This window comes from Spermophilus citellus (genome assembly GCF_964194105.1).
Source record: "Spermophilus citellus genome assembly, chromosome: 8".
In the NCBI taxonomy this organism is placed as follows: Eukaryota; Metazoa; Chordata; class Mammalia; order Rodentia; family Sciuridae; genus Spermophilus; species Spermophilus citellus.
The window spans coordinates 117,227,711-117,251,946 of NC_138189.1; the positions used below are offsets into that span (position 1 = coordinate 117,227,711).

Below are 24,236 nucleotides of genomic sequence, written 5' to 3' on the forward strand. Positions count from 1 at the left end.
TGGAGAGAAAAAAAGAAGGAAGGGAGAAAAAAAGCAAGAAAGGAAACGAGGGAGGAAAGAAGGAAAGCAAGCAGAGATTGATTACCAGAAAGAAGAGGAAAAATGGGAAAATGATAAGATGGTCCAGTAGGAAAAAATGACATTCAATATATATATATATATATATATATATATATAGAGAGAGAGAGAGAGAGAGAGAGAGAAATAACAATAATAATAATGAAATAGACAAAAACAGACCATATATATTTATTTATTTTATGTGGTGCTGAGGATCAAACCCGGTGGGAGGCAAGCGCTTTGCCACTGAACCCCACCCAACCCTAGGATTGATCTTTTACATGCTAGTTTACTTGTTAGTTTTCTCCCTCTTCTTCCCTTAGACTGTAAATTCTCTAAGGGCAGCGATCATGTCTTTCAGAGTCAGGTTTGTATTTCCAGTGCCTAGTACTGCCCGGCGTTCAGGAGGTCCTTCATAAACATAGAAATGCTTGTCTAATGAATGAATCAACAATCCCAAGAGATCATAAAATGCCTGTTCGTTCAGCCATGAACAACGCTGCACTGGGGATTTGCAAAAGAACGAGGAAGGAAACCAGATGCCTTTCAAGCTCAGTGCCCAGGCAAAGCGCCCTTATCGGTTTCCTAGTTGTCACAACCACCGCCCCCTTGCCTCACACACCTCCCTCCTTCAACCGCTGGCCAGGTACCAAATCTCCCTGCCCCACCCACTGTCTCTGCTAGGAGCGCGCTGCACCGACCTCGGGAGGGCGGGGCGCCTCCGCGAGCTGCTATTGGTCCAAGTCTACGTCGCTCTGCAGCGCGCTGCCCCAAGTCTGCGAAGTCAAATTGCAGCTGCGGGAGGCTCGTTCCTTTCGGGATCTGTGAATAGCTGCGGTTATAGATGGGCGCACCTCCTCGCCAAGCGTTGATTGGCCAGAGCTGCCGTCAGTCAGAGGGAACAGACTTCCCTTCTCCATCTGGCCAACTGCGGGCAAAAAAAAAATTTCGAGACTGACCAGGAGATGAGGCAGTGGCTCCTTTGATTGCTTGCTCCAGAGATAGAGTACAACGGAGAAGGCGATCTTGTTTACCGATCAAGAAAGCCCCTCTTTTGCCCTTCGTTAGCTAATTAAGAAATTTCCGGGAACTAGCCATTACGAGGTAAGAGTCAAGAAAGTGCAATTCATTTATTTCTGTTGGTGTTATTTATTGGCGGTCCCCGGAATGGAGAGTTAAAGGGAGGATGACTCCACGAGAAGGTGGAGGAAAAATATAGGTTTATTTTCCCCAGCCTCAATTCCGAGCCCGAGCCCCACGGCCCATCTCTCTGGGATCTCTGCGTCTTTCTTCCCTTTCGAGGTCTAGAGCAGCTTGTCTGGGCGGGGTCCACCCTGGCTGCGCCCCAACAGCTGGGGTTTCCTACCAGACCTTGCTGGGTCTTGAACTTGACTGCAGGCTGAAGTCGCCCGTGCAGGGCTGCTGGGGTGGGTCGAGGTCGGAGGGAGGGACTGAGGAAGGAAAGCAGAGGGTGGCCGCCCTCGTTTCTCCAACAGTAAGGCCCGTAGGGCGAATCCTCTGAAGCAAGGATGCTGCAGGGGTCAGTGCCGTGTAGTCATCCATTAGAGTCAGACTTGGTGATACCGGGGTCTATCAGTCCTGACCGAGGCTGGGAGGCCGAGACCCGGCAGCGAAAGGTGTTGGGGGGAACCCAGCTGTCTGCAGGGCTGCACGCCCCGTGTCACTTTGGCTCCTTATCTGAGGCCAGGAGCCAAGATCCCGAACGGTCCAACGATGACCTATTCACATCGGTACGGAGAAGGATGCAGAACCCTGATTGGTTTGGATTGCTTTGCCAAGAGAGCATTGCCTGTCTAAGGCCTTGTGGCTGATGATGCCTTTTTTTTTTTTTTCCATAACTGCTTTCGGTAGATTATTTACAGGAGGTGACAGAGACAAGTCTCGAATTGGAAATAGGGGAATTGAAGTCTGAGGCTCCACTGGCCTTTCTGGGCTTCAGACTGGAAATTTGCAGTAAGGCCTGGTTGGTCCTTCTAACGCAGAGAGAAGGAAAGAATAAGGCTGTGGAGAGGTTTCAGAACGAACTACTCAAGTGACATAATGATCTTGAAAACAGCAAGAAAGGAACTGTGTCTGTTGAAGTGTATAGAAAGTGGAAACAGATGCATCTTTGCAGCATGAAATATCTTAATTAGTGAGTTTTTTGCTAATGAATTTTTTTCTTGCAGCTTTAGTCACTTTCTACTGATCACACAGGCACCTCTGCTGCCAGCATCTTACAGAATGTATAGGAAAATTCTTCTTAAATGAAGTATAAAGTTAGAGATTTGGAATGTGGTCTGTGACTTGTGTCCACATAAAGTGTTTACAAAGGTCTACCAAATGAGAATAATGAATACTTTTCACTGCTCCTATATTCTTTTCACTATTCACACACCTAAATGCATATTCTCATTAAACTTAAGGGAAATCATTGGAGTTTTTGTTTGTTATTTTCTTCAGGTACACTAGTACCTTTTATTTCCTTCCAGCAGTGTACTGATAAGGCGTTAAGATCCCAATCTGCTGAAACACATTCTGGAGGTTTCCATACTATTATAATTTATTGGGGGTGCACTGATTGTTTTATAAAAAAAAAGGTTAATAAAGAAATACTTTATTCAGGACCATTAAAAGTGACCTAGTTTCCATTGTAAAAAGATACCTGAGTGCCACTTTATAATGGCCAGGAATACTTTCTTTTTTTTTCCCTACATTTTTAATTGGTGCATTATAGTTGTACACACTGATGGGATTTGTTGTTATAAATTTGTACATGCGTACATTATCAATTGTACACACATACATTATAACAATATAATTTGATCAATATCACTCAGAAATAGTTTCTTAATTTTTTTTCCAGGGGCATAAAATTTAAGCAAGTATTGGTAACACTGATCTTTAGTACTCCTGAATAATTTTGACTTGTGCTTGAAATGACAATAATAAACTGCCCTTGTGACCTGATTTCAACATTCAAAAACTCAAATCCCCAAGCCAAAGCCTGCCAATGACAGGATTTGCCACTATTCTTTCTCAGAAGTAAGTGTGAGGTGTTAAGTCAATGACAGGTTATAAAGTGGGAGGAAGATAAAAAATAAAATTGGGAGACCAAACTTGTAGCTATCCATGTGACTTTTCTTTACTTCTGTCCTTTTATTTTTAATTTACTTTAGGTAAATTAATTATTATTATTATTATTATTTTGGTACTAAGGATCAAGCCCAGGGTACTATACCCCTGAGCTATATCCCCAGCCCATTTTATTTTTTTAAGACAGAGTTTTGGTAAATTGCCAAGACTGGCCTTGAACTTATGATACTCTTGCCTCAGCCTCCCTGGTAGTTGGCATTATGGGTTCCTGCTACAGTGTCTGGCTCCCCTTTTATTTAAAACCATTTTTTAAAAAATTTACTATAGCCGGACTGAGGAAGTGGCTCAGTGGTAAAGCACTTCCCTAATATGCTGGAGGTCCCAGATTTGAGCCTAGCACTGCAAAAGGAAAATAAGTTTACCCCAAACCAATTATACTTTTTCCTTTTCCTGATGCTTTTCACCTGAGGTTTCCTGCTCTCAGGGTGTGGTTTTTCACTGGTGCTCTCATGTATAATCTACGCACACCCTTATGGTCTCTCGATTTATTTAACTCTGCTGTGATCCTCTTGTCATTTAGATTTTTTTTTTTTTAATTGAGACAGAATTTTTAACTTAGAGACCAACTTTGTTCTCTAGTCACTAATGTGTGCTAGAGTGTTAGCATATCAGATCGAAGAGGAAGACGGGAAAAGTTTGGTCACACAAATCAATATGGAGATGATGAAAAAAGAAAATATTTTCAGGAATTACTTATTGACAAGAACTAGAATACATAGGGTATTGGTGTGTGTGTGCACGCATGCATATGTGTATAAATGCACACATGTTTTTAAAAATTCATGTGGTTATAGTAAGTTGTGACCCATACATTTTTGTTTTTATTGGGAAATAGGAACTTGGAATATAGTTTAGGTAGGAGATTGTTCATTTTTGTATATGACTGCAATATATTTTAGATTGATTATATAAATGTGGCATTGCTAGGATTCCAGTCGAGTTGTTTATTTTATTGCTTACCATAGTCTTTAAAGTTTATTTTTTACTAGTAGAATATGATATGTGCATAATGTGCTAGTAGGTTTTTTGTTCATTTAACTTTTGCTCTTGTCATATTTTTGTGAGTTTGAAGGGCTTCCAAACATAATTACTTCCTGTCCTTTGAATCCTTTGGGTGAAATGATGTCACAGTTTGAATATAATTGTTAAAATGGCTTATGAAAATAAGCTAGCCTTGATTTCTGATCAAAAGATTGGCATAGCCGGGTGCAGTGGTGCATGCCTATGATCCCATTGCTTGGGAGGCCGAGGCAGGAGGCTCATTAGTTCAAAGCCAGCCTCAGCAAAAGCAAGGTGCTAAGCAACTCCGTTAGACCCTGTCTCTAAATAAAATACAAAATGGGGCTGGGGATGTGGCTCAGTGGTTGAGTTCAATCCTCAGTACACCCCACCACCCTCCCACCAAAAAAAAAAAAAAAAAAAAAAAAAAAAAAAAAAAAAAAAAAAAAAAATTGGCATGATTCTGCCCTGCCTACTCAGAAAGATTGCTGAGTAACTATGTTTCTTAGTTGGCAATTAGTTCCTAGCTGAACTAGCCAATGAAGAGAATTCTTATGTGTTTATCAATCTGTTCTCTGCTCTTTCTGTCATAAAGAATATTGATTTTTATTATTTTTCACATCTCAGATGCTATTCCCCTTGTTCTTCTGTGCATAGTCATGTCTATGAGCATCTGGATGGCTTGGGGGAACTGTGATGGCGGTTTCCAAGTTTGAAGCTGTGGAACAAACCTTCTTGATGTGCAGGTTTTTGGTTGCTTGGTTTTTGTCTTTGTATTTGAGTGCAGGGGATTGAACACAGGACCTTGAGCACACACTCTACCCCTGAGCGACAGCCCCAGCACATGTGCAGGTTTAATTTGAAGTTGTTTAGCTTAGAAACACAGGTTACCTGTGGATGGTTTTTCCTTGGGAATCTGGAAGGGATTAGTGGGATTTAGTGTCATTGCATGTGGAACAGGAAATGAAGCCACTTCTTTCGGTGTCCTGTTGGCCTAGGTCATGCTGACCTAGTTTTGCCGAGTTGATAAACCAGCTATATATCAGGCTCACATGTAGTTTTTGTCAACAATATTCTTTCAAGTAGGTGCTTTTCTATAACTGCCAACTTTCTGAGGCAATTGTGCAGATAATACATAAAAAGATCGAGTTGATGACTCATTCTAGTCTATGCAACTTAAAGAAACTGTGGCTAATTTGCCCTTTATTTTATTCTTAAATATATGTTTCCAGTGGGTATTTGTTCTGCTGAGAATGCAGTTATATCCTTTAATTTTTTTTTTTTTTTGAGGTTAAGAGAGAAAGATAAAGGGCAAGAGTATCCTAGAAGCATTGCAGAGAAACTTTAGTATTTATCTGGTTGTAATTCTAGATATAACCCTTCCTTAAAGGAGGTGGTGGTTTACTGCCAAGTAGCCCAAGGCTAAATATGGTTTGCATGCTTTTAGATTGAAGCCAAAAGTGTAGCACTTTGCTCATCTTGGTTGTACTTTTCAAAAGTGTGTGTGTGTGTGTGTGTGTGTGTGTGTGTGTGGTGTTCTAATAAATGTATTTAAGTTTTATTTTTTCCTCTCTGTTTTAAAGCTGCTTTGGGATTATCTTCATTATTAATTAGTACTTCTATTACTTGCTAGGTTGTATTGTAGTTTGAAATTTATTCATTAGCTCATCACCTGTATTGTTATTGTTGCTGAATAAAATTTGATTTTTGTGTTTGTCTGTTTTCTGTTACTATAATGAAATAGGCGAAGCTGGCTGAATTTATAAAGAAAAGAGGTTTATTTAGCTCAGAGTTCTGGAGGTTCAAGGGCATGTCATTGGCATCAGCTCTGGTGAGGATACCTTGGTGGATGACATTATAATGCAGGAGCACTTGAAAGAGGGAAAGATCACATGGCCAGATTGAAGCCAGAGAACAATTTAGGGGTCATGCTCATCTCGGTCTGGTGAGAACTGAGTGCCAATGAAAACTACTTAATCCCATCTGAGAGCATATCCAATGACCTAAGGGCCTCTCAATAAGCTCCACCTCTTAAGGCTTCCAGCACCTCAACACTACCAAGCTTCCAACTCATGAATCTTTGGGGACAAACCCTATCAAAACCATCGCAATCTTCAATCAGTTATCTTTGCTAACTGGAGATGCCATCTATGTCTCTCTCACCCCTGCCCCAATATTGTCATAAAAAGAAGCAAAATTGCAGTCTATGCATGATCTTAGCTGAAAAGCCAAGAAGGGATGGTTCCTGAAGTCTTTCATGATACATTAATTGAGTTGGTTGCCATGTTTATTCTAAATTCTATGAAGGTAGGCTCTGCTCTAGAGGAACAGAACCAATAGAATGGATAAATCATTATAAGAGGGGATTTATTAGATTGACTTTCATGATCAGAAACTGGATAGTCCCACAAAGATCATCTGCAGGCTGGAGAAGCAGGGAAACCAGTAGCTGTTCGGTTCAAGAAGCTGGGCACCTCAGAACAAGAGGCAACAGTAATGCAGCCTAGTCTGAGTCTGAGCCCTTTAAGCTCCTCGGATGGTTGCTGGTGTGAGCTTGAGTTGCAATCTGTATACGGGGTAAAAATGGGAGTTCATAACCCACTTGAATCAATCTGTGAAATATGGTATATTAAGAACTATGTAATGTTTTGAACAACCAACAATAAAATAATTAAAAAAAAAAAAAGCTGAAGATGTTGACAGCCTTTGATGTTTGATGTTGGCAGGGACCCCCGCAGCAAAAAACACACCCACTCAAGAATGGAGCTTGCATGCATCCTTTTTTAACTTTTTTTTTTTGTTTGTTTGGTTTTTGTTTTGGTACGAGGGATTGAACCTAGGGGTGCTTAACCACTGAGCCACATCCCCATGTCTTTTTATTTTTACTGGGAGACAGGGCTTTGCTAAATGCTGAGGCTGGTTTTGAATTTGTGATCCTCTTGCCTCAGCCTCCCAAGCTGCTGGGATTACAGGCATGTGCCACGGTGCCGGGCTGGAGATAGGGTCTTGATAAATTGGTGAGTTTGTTCTTGAACTTGCCATGGCCCTGCCTCAGTCTCTCAAGTAGCTGGGGTTACGGGCATGCACCACAAACAAATGACCTGAAGTTTATTTTTAATTCATAAAGTAACAACAGGCTAGGAATGTAGTTCAGCTGTAGAGTGCTTGCCTAGCATGTGTGTGGCCCTGGGTTCTTTCCCACCACTGCAAAAATAAAAAAAAATAAATAAAAGAAAGAAACACTACTAAGTACTCAGGAGATGAGTTTCTGCTTGGATCCGTATTTGTATGGAAAACTACCAGAAACATAACCCTTCCTGCAAGGATATCGGAAGTCCCCTGATAACATCTTGGAATGCCAAGAAAACCTTTGGGATTGAATTTAAGCAGGAGTATTTTAAGGAAATGTAGTCTCAGGTGTGGCTGGGCTGCTGGGTGGGATAAAGGAGAGCTGCAGCTGTTGGTGTAAATGCATAGATTATAAATTAGGGCTGCTGGTCATTATTGTAGTGCCTCCTGATTGCTGAGATCACAAACTCACACACTTGTCATGAATGTCTTCCACAAAGGACAGCATCAGCACTGGCTCACCTGTGAGCTGGGGAGGGGTGTGTATAGAAACCAATTGACATTAACCCTGATGATGTAGTGTCCACAGTTTGTAGTTGAGAAAAATCAAAACAACATTTATATCCTACATGGTATCTTTGCTAAAATTTGTCCACTCTTTAAGAACAGAACTATTGGAAATAGTTTATTAGCCATTTATTTATTTCCCTCCTATTTCTCTTTTGAGGCCAGACTTTATTGGTTTGACATGTAGCTCAGTGGCAGCACATTACCTGGCATGGGTGAGGCCCAGGGTTTGATTCCCTGCAGTGCCAAAAAAAAAAAAAAAAAAAAAAAAAAAAAGATTTTGTTGCTATTGTTAACATTTGCCCTTACCTTTTCTTCAGAGCAATGGAGTTAATTTGAAGGGAAGAACATTTATTTATAGCTGAGTTCTATATTCTTGCTACTCCAGGTGTAGCCTGCTGCCTTCAGTATCAACAGGGAGCTGGTTAGAAAGGCAGAATCTCAGAGCCCACCCATACCAACTGAAACAAAATCTGTGTTTTGATGAGATCCTGGAGTGACTGTAGGTGAAAGTGTTGAGAGGCACACATTCTATATATATGAACACTCAAATTTTTATAGAACTTGAATACTAAATGGAATAGATAAATTGATTCTTTTTTTTTTTTTTTTTTTTTTTTTGGTACTGGGGTTGGTACAAGGGTGCTTTATCAATGAGCTACATCCCCAGCTGTTTTAATTTTTTTATTTTGAGACGGGATCTTGCTAAGTTGCTGAGGCTGGCTTTGAAATCATGCCTCAGTTTACAGAGTAGCTGGGATTACAAGCATGAGTCACCATAGCTCAAACCTATTGATTATTCTTGGAAGTAGGCTATTGGGTGTTTACCCAATATATAACATAAATATGATATCTACTTCGGGCAGATCTTTTATAGCCTTCATGTTTGGTAATGTCCTATAATATAGATCATTTATATTCAAAATTGCTGACAAAGTCTTTCATTTTCCAGTTGCCTGTTCTTGAAGAGATTCCATTGTTCCATTGACCTTTGCTGCCACTGAGGCCTGTGGAGTTGAGTTATGTCAACAGCGGCCTTAATTACTTTGGTTAGAAGTGGTGGGAACCAGGTGAGAAGAAGAGTGCTGCTGAGCTCCCGCCTGTTGCAGGAGGACAGGCGTGTGTCACACCCCTGCCACAGCTCCACTTCAGAGCCCAGGTGTTCTCGGTTTGACCCTGACGGTAGTGGACGGCCAGCCACCTGGGACAATTTTGGAATCTGGGATAACCGTATTGATGAGCCAATTCTGCTGCCACCCAGCATTAAGTATGGCAAGCCAATTCCCAAAATCAGCTTGGAAAACGTGGGCAGCTCTTCCCATATTGGCAAACGGAAAGAGAATGAAGATCGGTTTGACTTTGCTCAGCTAACAGAGGAGATCCTGTACTTTGCAGTGTATGATGGACATGGGGGACCTGCAGCGGCTGATTTCTGTCACACCCACATGGAGAAATGTATTGTGTATGTACAATGGCTTTCACTCTTGACTTTGCAGTTCCCCCAAGCTTCACCAAGCTTAAATGTTCACCCCTTAGCTGATGAGTCCAGTTAAACCAAGTTACTTGCATGGTTTCACACTGCCACTTCTTGAATGAGCAGTAATTTAAGCATGCCACTATTACTGATGATTTTAGTAACTCCTTGGGGAAAATGTTGACCAGAAAACTCGACAGCACTTGATTTATGATCATTTCAAGTGAATTAGTAGATAGTACATGAGATAACTTATGAGAAGCATGTACTCCCATCAGTGCATGGCACATAGTGATTGATAATTTTAATTGACAATCAATTGACAATTTTAATTTTAAGTGATAGTAATAGCTTTGAATACTCGACCTTGGATGATTGGTCTTAGTGTGTGGAAAATGCATTTAATGTGGGTATGTTGAATCCCTTTAAATATTTCATTTACCCCACTTATTATATTTTTGAGGATCATGCTATTGCTAAAATTAAAAGGGGGATATATGTGGCAGTGTTATGACCATGTGCTATTTCTTGTCTTCCTGTATATGGTTAGTTATACTGTTCATTAGTGGGCTTATGCAAAATTCACCTCATTCCACAAAAGAATTCAGTGTTTAAGTTTATATGAAGAAATTCTTTTTTGAGATGGGGTCTCCATTGCCCATGCTGGTCTCCAACTCCTGGACACAAGGGATTCTCTCTTCTCAATTTCCTGAGTCGCTGGCACCATTCCTGGCCCATGGTGGCACTCTTGACCTCTAAGGATTGTGGGAGTGAGTATTAATTCTATAAGAACAAGGACTTGGGCCTCATTTATTTATTTGGTACTAGGCATCAAATCGAGGACCTCATGCATTCTAGGCAAGCACTTTACCGTGTCCTTAAAAGCTTGTCACATGCTTGGAAGGCCTGAATACTATTCTCAGAACAAAAAGAACAGCTTATCACAGTACCTTAAGTACTGGTCAGTGATGGTCACTGAACATCGCTGCTCTGGTGGGTTGTAAGCATCTGAAAGTCATGAGATCTGTTGTGAGGAATGTCTGCTTGGTAAGGTGACTGTAAGAAGGAAAACCTACTGTGAAATGATTGTTCTGTGTTCTCTTTCCCTTCCTCAAAGGGATTTTCTCCCTAAGGAGAAGAACTTGGAAACTGTGTTGACCTTGGCTTTTCTAGAAATAGATAAAGCCTTTGCAAGCCATGCCCATCTGTCTGCTGATGGTATGTAAAACAATCACATTCCTCAATGTCTTGGGAGAGGCTGGTAAAAAGGCAACAATTTAGCTCTTTGGGAGTAAGAATTTTAAGGAATACTTATTTGTAAGAAAGCTTATTTAGAAATGATTGTATATAAAGATTCACTTTTAATGATCTTTAGAATCTGAACTAATGTCAGTACCTCCCTTTTATTTGAAAGGGAAGTTCCAAAATGGTTTCGTTATTGGATTTTAACTTTTAAGATTTAAAAATAGTTAATTTGTTTGATTTCTTGTTTTGTGGAAAAGATATCCATACTGTGAGAGAATATTTTTCTTTTTCGAATGGTTCTAATGAGCAAGTCTATAGGGTAATCATATCTGGCTTGGATGGTAATTGTTCAGACAAGAAGAAAATAGCTAATAGATGCTAAATAAGAAAGGAAATGACTTATATGCATTAATTTGTATAATCAGAAGGAAGATATTTTTCTCCACTTCTTAAAAAAGCTCCATCTTGCAGCTGTCCTATGGTGGCTAGTGGTATTTTTGTTTTTGTTAAACATAAGGGCATGCCAACTGAATTTAAAAGTTTGTGTATGCTGTGTCCTTAAATTTTGAAAGTAAAATGTTTCTGGTTTTGACTAAATTTATCAAAACCATTTCAGGAAAATGTAGCCAATGTTTTCTAGTCAGCTAGCCAGAATCCTTTGTCCCTGAAATTAACCTTGAATACTTCTGCTGCAGTAATGGAATATATGCCTCATAACTGATTTGAAAATGAATTGTTATTATTTTTTTTCTTTTTGTGGTGCTGGAGATTGAACCCAGTACCATGTGCATGCCAGGCAAGTGCTCAAACACTGAGCCATGTCCCCAGAGTGAAAATGAATTGTGCAGTGATATTATTAATCTTTTTTGGTTTCATCTTTTTCTTTAAAAATTGCACCAGAGAAATGTCATTCTCAGTTGGAGTGCAAGGAATGGAAAATTTTCCCCATTTCATAGATACGGAACTGAAACTGAAAGACAGATGTCATTTCAGATTAGCTGGGACTTTCCTGGCACCCAGCCAGGCCTCTCTCATGTGCATATTTATTGATGAGGAGGGGAGAAGGTGACTCTGGGACTGTTCCCCATCTTGAGATCATCCTGCTCTCCACCTGCAACCCACACTGTCAAGCCCAGGGCCTAAGCATGTTAAGCAAGTGCTCTACCATGGAGCTACACCCCCAGCCCTTTCATGCTCTTTTTTGAGAAACTTTCCATCACAACCCCATCTCCTTTTGTTCAGAGATTAATCTTTTTAGTGTGTAGATTATTCAGGCCCATTTTCTCCTCTCTTGCATTCCACCTTACCTTTAAGAAGATGGATTTTAAGAGAGGGGGAATTTTATGCATTAGATTTAGCTCTTGTTCCTGATGGGTGAAACCCATGAAGAAGAGAAGAAAAAAATTCTTGTAGTTTCATATGTATAACTCTGAATTTTGGTATGCTTTTATTTCATTCATTACCAGGTTGGCTGTGAGTTTGGTTGTCACACACCGAGAAGTAGTGCCTGTGATGTGCCCCAGCTGTTCTGCAAACAGCTGCAGACTACTGGGCAAGGTTTGCAGAAGAGAATGGGTCACAAGGCCAACCACCAAATGTGTTGTTAACCCTTCATGGGTGCAGTCAGCTGTTTTGAAAAGGATCTGATCGATGTAGATGCAGAAAACCATCAATACTAGATTTGGTATAAAGTTTGTGAGGACTCCTTTAATTTTTTAACAATAAATTATAATCAAGTCATTTTGAATTTGGAGCATTTATTTAAAACTTGAATATCTTAGAAACTTTCAAATAGTTGTATAAAGAAATTAATAATAAAATATAATTTACTCCTAACAATGAAATTGGAATATATTGTTTAATTTAGTTATGTACTTTAAAGTGTATGATCCCAGAACTTTAATATAGATGTCTTAAAATTTACATTTCATTTAATGGTCATTTTGTTTGAAAATTTAATGGAGCAAGATAGAAGGATGCTTAGTGCATTATTTTTTTAAAAGGCTATGATAACATTGTCATTAAATATTATTGTGTTTTTATTCTTAGAGGTTTATTAACCTGTGGTTTTGAAAAAACAGTATTTTGAGAACATTTTAAAAATTTATTCTTAATAAGTTGCCAAATCCTCAGAGATGACAAAAATTGCCTTTTGGTATCGGGGGCCTATTTTATCAAATATATTAAAGCCACTAAAGTTAGAATGCTATTAACTTTACAATTTGAGGGTTGAAAAAAACCAAGCCTATGTCATTCAGATTTTATGGTCATTTAGGTTCAAAAAAATTAAAATTTCTAATAAGAACTGAAGCAGTATCAGTATTATAAGAGTAGATAATATTCTTTTAGGCCTGCGTAAGCAGAACTTGCACCAACTAAGGAAAATTCTGTCATTCTATGGTTTCTCTTTTTTTTGCATCAGCACCATTTTCACTCCTTTTAACCTTTCCTGTAAGGTCAGGGACTGGAGTTGATTCAGTTTTTTTTTTCTTTCTTTCTTTTTGAGGTTCTGGAGATGGAACCCAGGGCTTCACATAAGCTAGACAAATGTTGTACCAGTGAGCTATATCCTCAACCCTTTTTATCACCAACTTGGAATTCTTTTTGTACTCAATTCATACCAGTAATGTGTGTTTTTACACATAGTGAAACCAGCCTGTAAATCCAAATGATATCCTGTTACTCTATTGTTTAGAAATAGTTAAACCAGGTGGGAGAAAACTTAAATTGTAATCCTCTATGTCCTATGAACTCTTCAGAGTGTTTCTAGATTGCTTAAACTTTGAAAGCAGTAAAGCTCCCCCAGGGACAAATGGATCAAAAACAGAAGACTTGCTCTGACACTCAGAGTGGGAGACATTGATGACAGCACTGTGAGTTTCGTGGGAAACGTCTTTGCTCTTCATATCATGACTTTAGGAAGAATTAAGCAAAAATAACCAAGGCAATAAAATGCAACTCATTTTTTTTTTTTTGAGATGCTGGGGAGTGAATCCAGCGCCTTGGTCATATTAGCACTCTACCGCTGACCTGCACCCCCAACATTTTTGAATACCCTTCTTATGGTGGGAGTCACTGAATAGAAAAAAAAATAGGGACAGCATTGAAGAGATGTTCTTATTTTGCTGTTACTGCTTCTGCTCATTACTTTGATTTTGGTATTCATGAGTCATATGTGTCTAGAACACCCATTTTTAATAAGTATTAATTTATATGTTATTATTTTCATAGTTGAATAATTACTGGGGATTATTGTACTTTGAAAAATACAGCTTTTACTTTTTATGTTGCTATTCAAAATTGTGATCATTTTTCTTCTGTTGTGTTGACCTGCAACACTGGGGAAAAGAGAGAGCTGCAGAAATATCCGATTTATATGAAATTATAAACGTGTTACAGCTCAAGGGCCTTACTAGCTTTTATTTAAATAAGGAATTAAAATTAATTATTATGCTAAAAACATTGCTTTTAGATACCAAATCCCTGCACCCTTAACAAATGTGTGAAATCCTATATCTGGCATAGGAGGTGCTTTGATTCCTTCTTGGTATATAAGTTCCAGTAATTTGGTGGTATACTGTAGTTCACATTCTTTAACCATGACTGCTTGTCATATACAAATTATTCAGTGTTGGAACGATAAATTTACCTTTTTGTTATTGGGACAATTCTGATATTTCTACTAAACAAATTTACAGTGCATTTTTTTTTCTAACTCAGTGGAAGTACTGATTTACTTTGTTGAAGACCAAGTATTTAAGTGTGTCGTGTGTATGCATTTGTGTGTATGAGTTTTAACATGGAGATATATGTTTGTGTCATCACTGGTGTGTTCTGGTACAGATGCATTCATATATAGGTTTTTTCCTATCTTGGAAATTGCAAAACTAAGAAGCGTTAATCTGTGATGAACAAAAATAGACTCAACTACAAAATACCACCAAACTGAGCAAACTGAGTTTTGGAATCATTGACTTGGCATCTCCTGGAATATTATGTAATTTGCTAGTGAAATTTTCACCAAAATAAAAACCCTTCCCCTTATTTTGCAGCTCTTTCTCTGTTCTCCCCTGTGTCACAGGTTTGTAATGTTTGAGCACAATTCCTGGGTGAATTTCCTACTTGCCTCTGTGCGTGTTATTTGTGGCAGAGAACTGTGCCCGGTCAGCAGCTCTAGACCTGGAGCCCGTGGACACTATATGCTGGGCTTCAGTGGAAAGAGAGATCTGCTTAATTTTGTCTCAGGTGAAGGAGTCCAGCGGTTCCTAGCCTGGACTACTGGAAGGTTCCCACATCCTTTTGTCCCATTAGTTGAGATGACTTGCAGTAGAAATTGTCCAGTGAGTGTTAAGAACTTATTGAAAGATGTCTTAGTTTTATAGTCTTGTTGTTAGGGCAAAAAGTGAGAATTTTTGCTTCCCTGTTAAATGTTAAATGAAAATAAATGCCGATTTACTATTTGTATTCTTAGAACGCTTAGCATACCAGAATCAACAGTTAGTTTTGAAACTTTACCCATAAATCCTGGGATTTTGGAACTGTGAATGTGAGTTGATAAAAACTCAAGCTCTTTTATTAAAGTTCTAGGTGGCAGAGTCATGAATGACAAGCCTAAGCAACTGAACTTTCATTTATGAAATTTCAACTATTGTCATAACCAATTAAGGACCACTTTTTAAAAAGCTGTTGCTGAAGGTTTAGACAAAGGGGAGGAATACAAAATTCCCTGGACAGGTAGCATTTGAGTACATGCCTGTATTTTCTTGCCTGGCTCTTTTAAATAATTTGAAAATAATACAGTTGGCTAAATTATAAAGATTTCATTTTTGTATAAAAGATTCCATTGTCTTATAGTTGTTTGGCTAATCTCAATTTAAAAGTTATCTCAAGGCTAATCTTTATTTGTAAGGTAAACATCACTGATGCTTATATTAAAACACTTATGCTGTGTAATGACAAATATATATTGTAGCATTGCATAATAATATTACTTTGACACAATAGTTCCAAAATCAAGAGATGATTGGGAAGATAGTGCAATTGTAAATGCTATTTCTCAATATAGTAAATTCAGCATGACTATGAAAAATTAAGTAGAGTTTATTATGTTTTTCCATTTTGCTTTTCTGATTAAAGCAGGCATTTTAATATACTGGTTGGGAAATCTACTTATGTATACATTTCCTTTCATAATACAATACTGATAAAGTTTTTAAAATTTCCTTTTTGAAAAGAAATTTTTACAAAGATTGACTTTCAATCAGTCAAATCAATACGTACTTTATTTTCCCTAAATCTGCCTTTAAAATCAAAATTAACTGGACATAGTGGTGCATACCTATAATCCCAGCCACTTGGGAGGCTGAGGCAGGAGTATTGCAAGGTTGAAGTCAGCCTCAGCAATTTAGCAGGGCCCTATGCAACCTAGTGAGACCCTGTCTCATAATAATAAAAAATAAAAAGGGCTGGGGATGTGACTCAGTGGCTAAGTACCACTGGGTTCAATTTCCAATACCTAGATAAATAAATAAAATGAAATAATTAAATAAATCAAAATCAGTTTTGGATGATCATTTGAATATTTTTTTTAGATGCTTTAAAGAATTAACAATGTTGGCCTGGTACGGTGGCACATGTCTATAATCCCAGTGGCTCGGGAGGCTGAGGCAGGAGGATCGATAGTTCAAAGCCATCCTCAGCAAAAGCGAGGCACTAAGCAACTCAGTGAGACCCTGTCTCTAAATAAAATACAAGATAGGGCTGGGGATGTGACTCAGTGGTCTAGTGTCCCTGAGTTCAATCCCTGGTACCTACTCCTTTGCCCCCCCCCCCCAAAAAAAAAAGAATTAACAATGTTACCAAAGATAATACCTGCTTTAAATAAGTTATCTCTTTCAATTTCTTCCACTTTGCTTTATTTTTTAGTTCATAGTTTCTCTGTATTCTCACTTTTGGCAAGGCTCAATGCACCTTAAATTCTTTTAAGAAATGGTAAAACTTAGGACAGACACTGTTAGAATAAATCAAAGGGAAATTATAAAATGCAATTGGACTTGAACTGCAATAGGAAATAATGGCAACTTAGCCCAGTGAGATTGAATTTTCTTTGATCTCAGTAAAAGAAAATTAATATTCTTGGAATGCTCTGGCCCAGGAAGGACCCCAGGAGTAGCAGTTGACTGTACTCCCTTGTGTTTGCCCACAGACTGTGTATTAGATCCTTGTGGAGCAAACTGTGCTGATTACAAGTTTATGGGAGAAACTACAATGAAATTCATTTCCTGTCCCCGAATCTTTGTTTAGTATAATGATGGTTATAACTTTGTTTCTCATCTAAGGAGAGCAAAGATAAACAGAAAAGAATGTGAGTCTTCAATGATTTTTTTAGAAAGAATATAAAATCTGGTACTTGAAGAGCAAACAATATGTCCTTGACATGTCTCATTAAGTCTGTTAGCTGATAGAACTTTGACAGAATAGAAGAAATGGAGGAGAAAAAGCTAAAAGAGATGATTGTAGAAAAAGTCATCCTATTGTAGTATCCAGTTTTAATTACATTTTAAGACTTTTGGTCTTGACACATTTAATACACACATTAAATTCACATCAGTTCTACTTTATATGAACAGGAGCTATTTGGTGACAGTTATACATTGTTTACCAAATTAGATTACCTACCTTTTCTGTTTGCATGGAGCCTTGTTAATGAATTAAGTCCTTGTTTCTCTGCATGCTGTTGCTTACATAGTTTATTTGCATTTTATTTGCGTAGCTCTAGTTAAATTAGAATGATCCACCCTAGCACTAGTATATCATGCTTGTGTTTTATTTTGTAATTAAAAATTCTGTATCCAATCATCTGACTACCGCTAACTCCTTCTCTTTTTTATAATATTATAGCAACCCTTCTGACCTCTGGGACTACTGCCACAGTAGCCCTGTTGCGAGATGGTATTGAACTGGTTGTAGCCAGTGTTGGGGACAGCCGGGCTATCTTGTGTAGAAAAGGGAAACCCATGAAGCTGACCATTGACCATACTCCAGAAAGAAAAGATGAAAAAGAAAGGTACCGACATCATGGATCAATCATTCTAATGTGGATAATTCTTATAGTTCAAGATAGAAATGAAATCTTGCTTTCTTTTTTATTTTTACTGGGCTGGGATTAAACCCAGGGCCTTGCTCATGCTAGGTAAGCACTCTACCACTGAGTTACACTGCCCTGGCTTAGATTTTGCATTTTTGACTGATGTCATGCTTACATTTAATATTGACTCTCTCTATATATATTTGTATATTAATTCCAGCTATGGGATTCTGGTAGAATAGCTCTTTTGCCCTTTGTATTATATAAAAATTTTCTATATATATGTCTTCAGTTTTGTAATGTTTTCTTGACTAGGATCAAGAAATGTGGTGGTTTTGTTGCTTGGAATAGTTTGGGACAGCCTCACGTAAATGGCAGACTTGCAATGACAAGGAGTATTGGTGATTTGGATCTTAAAGCCAGTGGTGTGATAGCAGAACCTGAAACAAAGAGAATTAAGGTAAGAGAGGAGTTGCAAGCACTTGATAGATATACAATGCACGAATGCAGGATTGTTTCCAGCTATAGGCTTTCTTAGAAGATTTAACTGAGGCCAGAATGGTTTTTAAAGGGGGGTATTTTATGGAAAGATAAACTTTTCAGGTAAAATGAGATACTACTTTCCTGGCCTGATACATGACAAAGTTTCTGGTCTTGTGTTTCACCCAGCTGTGGAATTCTCATAGAATGGCTCTTTTACCCACCCTGGCACCGATCCTTTGGGTCATCTCAGCTTGGAAGCTGTCCTTGGCTTCTCTTCTCTACCATGCTAAGTTATCACTCACCTCTATTTTTGTGGCATTAGTGCATCTGTTGCCCTAAACTTCCCCAGTACACACCGAGTCTGGGATTTGAAACTTCTTTCTCTGAAACCCTTGAGCCAACTACAGTGCCTAGCATAGTATGCTACAAGCTTCCAATAGAGGCAGCAAATGTTTATTATTTGTATGAAGGGTTTCTTTCACGTCTGACATGCCATTTATACTAATTTTATGTAACAAGTACTTTTGTAGGTTTTACTACGTGCTAAGGTCTGTTCAAAAAAGTTAATACTATCCTCATTTCACAAGGAAACAAATCTAAGGCATATAGAAGTCTAAAGCACATACAGAGACCCACAATTTTAAATGCTAAAAAGTCCTGACCCAGTTGCATAATAGAGGCAGGATCAAACTCAAGTTTATCTTAGCAATTGGCTGTCTTTTTCTTGCGGCGGCGGGGGGGGGGGGGGGGTATTACTAAGCCAATGTTTGGTTTATCCTTGGTGGTGGTTGAGACTTCTTGCATTTTCACTGTTTGCCAATAAACCCTTACACAGATGGCATTAAGCAAAACAGATAAAATCTTCAAAATACCAAGATCATTCTGAGGTAGAGTCTAATTTATATTGATCTGCATTGGATTCTGATTGTAGCTCCAGCATGCTGATGATAGCTTCCTGGTCCTCACCACAGATGGAATTAACTTCATGGTGAACAGTCAAGAGATTTGTAACTTTGTCAATCAGTGTCACGATCCTAATGAAGCTGCCCATGCAGTGACTGAACAGGTGACATGGCAGAGTTTCTTCTAAGGATCTTACATGGGGGAGGAGGGTAATAGACAATCCCAGGCAAGTGGTATCTGTGTAGCCCATAGTGGTTTTCACTCTGATAACCACTTGAGATTTTAAACTTGAGATTTCTTTGAAATCTTGAATTTTAGCTTAGGTGTTACAGTGAGTTTTACACTTGATTTCGTATTATTTCCAATGAGCAAGTTTTTACCATTTGCCCAAGTAGTTAAGAAAAATTAATATGCCAAGGAAAAGTGTTTGCTTTGTGTTTTGACCTTGTGTATACCTTGAAATGTTAGTAGCAGCAATAATAGCCAACCAATATATCACTCTCAGACACTATTCTGTTCACATATGTTAACTCATGTAATCATCATGTTGCCTTTGAGGTTGAAACTTTTTACAGATGAGAAAAACTGAGGTACAGAGTCCATGTGTCAGAACATGTGTGAAAAAGACCAAATTACTAAAAGGTGAATGGACGGGACTGTGTCAATCAGAGCTAACACACAATCACTAAGTAATATCCAGTAGAGAACGTGAAACACTGTATTGTGCTGTTTAATATTCTGTTCTAATGGATAGTGGTGATAGCAATTCTAAGTTAGAACCATCACTGATCATGCTTTAATTCAACAGCTATTTTTTGCATTTCCAATATTTATATTTTGAATGGAGGGGCCAAATTTATCCTAAACTTTTAAGTGATAATATTTGTAATTAAGACATGTAATATAATAAATGAGGATGTTTGGGGTCATCTGTTATTCCATGTGCAATTTAATAACCTTGTGGGGCATTGACACTGGGTAAAAGTATCATAAACCATTGTGAAATATTTGCACTTAGTAACTGTACCTAAAAAGCAGTTTGGCTTTCTAAGGGAAGGACTTTTTTTTTTCTTTGCACAAACTCTGAATTCCCATGTTTTCTCTTCTTTCTTGGCAAACTTTGTAGGCCATACAGTATGGTACTGAAGATAACAGTACAGCAGTAGTAGTGCCTTTCGGTGCCTGGGGAAAATACAAGAACTCTGAAATCAACTTCTCATTCAGCAGAAGCTTCGCCTCCAGTGGACGTTGGGCCTGATCGCTTCCTTGGACTTTGAGTTTCTGTGCAATATTGTTTTGCTGAGCGTGTCAAGAAACTGATAAGATAAAAAATGTTACCTACAGCAGTGAGTCGCTAGATCAATACACAAGTCTGAGTAAACTTAATAACCATTTATATAGAGGTATTTTCATAAATACCCATCACATTTATGTTCACCTGTTCATGCTCAGTATAAAAATATGTATAATTAAGCTAGTGTGAGTCTCTAAGTTGAGTGGGCAAATGAGAAGTGGTTTTGGTGTACTTGATAAGTGTTATAGGTTTTTTTGTTTTGGTTTTGTTTCTGGGGATTGAACCCCGGGGTGCTTTACCACTGAGCTACATCCCCAGCCCTTATAATTTTTTCTTTTAAGACAGGGTCTTGCTAAGTTGCTAGGGGTCTCACTAAATTGCTGAGAGCCTCCCACGATGTTGGAATGACAGGTATGGGCCACCGTGCCAGGCTTGATGAGTGGAACATTTCTCTGTGTTTGTGCGTTTGTGGTGCTGGGGATCAAACCCAGGGCTTTGCACATAAATTTCTAATTTTTATCTCTTAGGCAGCTATGGTTTCTTTTCATCTTTTTTTGTTCTTTATTCATTTGAACAGGTTCTTAAAGTTTTTCTATATTTTGACAGCTATTCAAGGTGTTATCTGCAACTTTTTTTCTTTCTTTTTTTAATAGAGATGGGTTCTTACTGTGTTGCCCCAGCTGGCCCTGAACTTCTGGGCTCAAGTATTCGTCTGCCTCAATTTCCTGTATACCTGGGACTTTAGGGGCACACCACTATAAGGGCACACCACTATGGCTCACTTACCAGTGTTTATTTTTAATAATAATATCAAAGAGCACAGGTGAAAACTGGGTTCTTTGTTACCACATTTTTTATTCTGGACCACTAGTATGTAGATTTAACCATGCAAAAGAAAACCATTTAGGTGACCTCACTAAATTCTAATACATTTTTCTCATATTTTTTTGGTGCATTATAATTACTAAATTGTATACATATTTATAAACATATACTTCTATCTTTCAACTATCAACAGCTCTCTCCCCATTCATTCCTATTTTTATGTAGTTATTAATGTTATATAGATGTGAGTATTCCTGGGTTTTGGTGGGTATCTCAGTAATATTGCATGTGCTTTTGAGAGACCCTGGGTTCAATCCCTGGTACCCCCCCTAAAAGAAAAAAGGGAAAAAAAGAGCACTCAGATGTGACTATTATTTAATATCAGAAAAGAATGCACAGGCTTAGGATATTTTGGTCAAAACAACACAAAGTTAAATACTGACAAACTGACAGTATCGAATATTTTTTATGAAGTTTCCATTGGTTATCTCTAACTTTATGGTTTTTGTTTTGAATATAGTATGTATCTTTTTTTTATAGAGTCAACAAGTTGGATATTTTGTTAGTAAAAATAATACCACATTGACTGATATTACTATTACAGACATAGCTTGAGGTTTATGTCTCTGTTTTCCTCATTTCTAAGACTTAAGAGAAAGAATAAATCTAAAACAGACATATATTAAAGCATTCTCTATTTCATCTTGCTATGTGATTTAGAATGTAACACTATGCTTTATATCTGCATGTGAGTTTGCTGTTAAGCTATGAATCTCCCTGTGTATTTGGAATAACATCTGCGGTTTGTTTTTGCAGACTTTGTGAATTGATTATATGTGTGTTGTGTGTATATATGTATATTTTGAAGTAATATGAAATGAAAGGGAACAATCTTTCATAGCTCCTTCAACAGTTAGGTTTAAATTATCCATACATTTATCCCTAAGGATGATGGGAAAACTGAGCATAGCTCTTCTATATTGGAGAATCAGTGGTTATAGACAGGTGAGCACACAGGTTAAGAATGACTGTAGGGGGCACTTTATTTTGGGTAATTTATCTGGAGAACCAGGAGCAGAGCCAGCATGTTGAAGCTACATTGTTATGTGGTAATTTGAATATAAAAATAAAGGATGTGAGAAAAATACTGAGAATTAAGAATGACATGGAATTTCGTGGTAGAAATTTTAAAAAAAAGATATGAAAAACATTCAATGTAGTGTGTATCTTCAACTTTTAGTTTTCAAGCTTGATTTTTTTCTTTCTTTCAGCTTTGTTTAAGGCATTATTTAGGAGGAAGAGGATTCAATATAAATACTTACGTCTTCTCAACTTTGGGGAAATGGAAGAAAATAAATCTTGTTTTCCTGCCTGATATAATTAGGAATTGTCCTTTGGGGAAAAAAAATGCTAAATAAATATTTCAGGTATTTTTTAAGGTAATAAGGTGAAAAGAGGAAAAATATTACAGGAAAGAATGTAGTCTGCTTCTTGTAGTCTGAAAGGTGGGACACCGAAGAAAGACTCTAAAAGGTGGGAAATTTCTTTCCCTTTCTGATTCAGACCATGGAACAGAAATTTGGAACCTACATTTAGGAGCATGGAGAATTTCCAAACTCACAGGCAAAGTGGAACTCTGAAGCACAACAATGACATTCTAAAGATGCACATTTCACTTTTGTTTTCAATTATTCACGTGACTATTTCTCTCTTTTACTCAGTGGTATTTTCAAGTTCAAAGTTCTAAGTGTCATTAATGGAGTGAGGTGAGTTGCTATGTTTAACCAAGAAGAATTTGTAGCAAGGTGGTATTGGGTACACTTGACTCTGTTTCACCTGGAAAAGTTTCAAAACCCTAAGTCAACCTTGAATAAGCATAAAACATATGCTTAAGAGTATAATGTAATATGTTGATTATCATAATCCATAAAAGATAAGCATAAATGTATTAGGCCTCTAAGTCTGCTAATGGAAATTATGCAAATAGAAGGAAAAAAACAGACACTTCTAATATAGTTTTTTAGTTATAACTGAATTTTCCATATAGGTATAGACATGGTGTAAATTATATAACATCAATTATTTTTATGTTTGCCTTTCATTTATGAGTAGGATATAAATCATCTTTCTACGTTGTCCAACTACTTGCCAAATAAGGTGAAATATTCTTAAAATCATTGTGACCTTTTACAAGTGTTAAGTTCTCCAGTGTTTATATATTCAGTAATAAATACCATCAGGCCTGTATTGATGCAGGACTGTAATCCCAGTGACTTAAGAGGCTGAAGCAGGAGGTTCACAAGTTGAAGGCCAGCCTGGGCAACTTAGTAAGACCCTGTCTCAAAATAAGAAGGACCGGTGAGGTTGCTCAGAGGTAGAGTACTTGCATAGCATGCATGAGGCCCTGTGTTCAATCCTTAATACCACCAAAATACAAAAACCCCAAACCTCCTGCTCTCTATCAATTGTTCATTTGATAGAGATCTCAGTGTTTCTTAAGTGCTTCAAAGTCTTTTCTACTTTTCTGGAAAAAAACTGCCATTTGGGAGGGATCAGTTTTGATCCTTTGTACTTTATGAAGTGAATTTTCCCCGAGTTCCAATATTGAAAAGATCACTTTGAAGAATTAGTAGCATGCACTTTAAAATATAGAAATTATTTTATAAAATGAAATGTAATTTTTTTTTAGAATGTTACTAGAAAATTGGGTAGGTCTATGCTAACTCTCAAAAACTGGACAAAACATTTAGTTTCTAAGAATGGGCATAGATTTAATGTCATGGTAACAGGACAGTAAGAAAATGCTTTAAGGTGGGGGTTGAGGGAGTTGAAGTGTAGCATTAAACTGTTAAGCAGAGACAGGTGTTGTATTTTCCTTTAGCTTCTCAAGGGGTCTCACATACCTGTGGCTGTAAAGAGCCACATGAGTTTGGGTTGGGTTACATTTGATTGTATTTCTCAGGGACCCTTATATGGATAACTTAAGCAGAAATTAAAACTCATGTCTTTACAAGGTGACTGAACCAATGGTGATGGCTTGACTGTTGCTTTTGGCATCTGGGATGAGACCAATT

General features: G+C 37.9%; 1 protein-coding gene across 4 annotated transcripts; it reads left to right on the top strand.

The window, feature by feature from the left end:
* The first annotated feature begins 987 nt into the window (after positions 1–987).
* On the top strand, positions 988–24,019 carry PPM1K (protein phosphatase, Mg2+/Mn2+ dependent 1K). 4 transcript variants are annotated; one of them, XR_014023307.1, is made up of 8 exons: positions 988–1,164; positions 8,804–9,313; positions 10,443–10,543; positions 17,471–17,636; positions 17,973–18,117; positions 19,072–19,206; positions 20,170–20,748; positions 22,434–22,562. XR_014023307.1 is itself a non-coding variant. In XM_081304299.1 (7 exons), exons 2-7 carry the CDS (start codon positions 8,874–8,876, stop codon positions 20,299–20,301), a joined length of 1,119 nt encoding a protein of 372 aa, XP_081160425.1. In that variant the 5' UTR covers positions 988–1,164; positions 8,804–8,873; the 3' UTR covers positions 20,302–22,576. The 4 variants fall into 4 exon arrangements, 3 of the variants coding, with proteins under 3 accessions (XP_081160425.1, XP_081160426.1, XP_081160427.1); XM_081304299.1 differs by having other exon boundaries at positions 20,170–22,576; XM_081304300.1 differs by lacking the exons at positions 19,072–19,206; positions 20,170–20,748 and having other exon boundaries at positions 22,434–24,019.
* Positions 24,020–24,236: the final 217 nt, after the last annotated feature.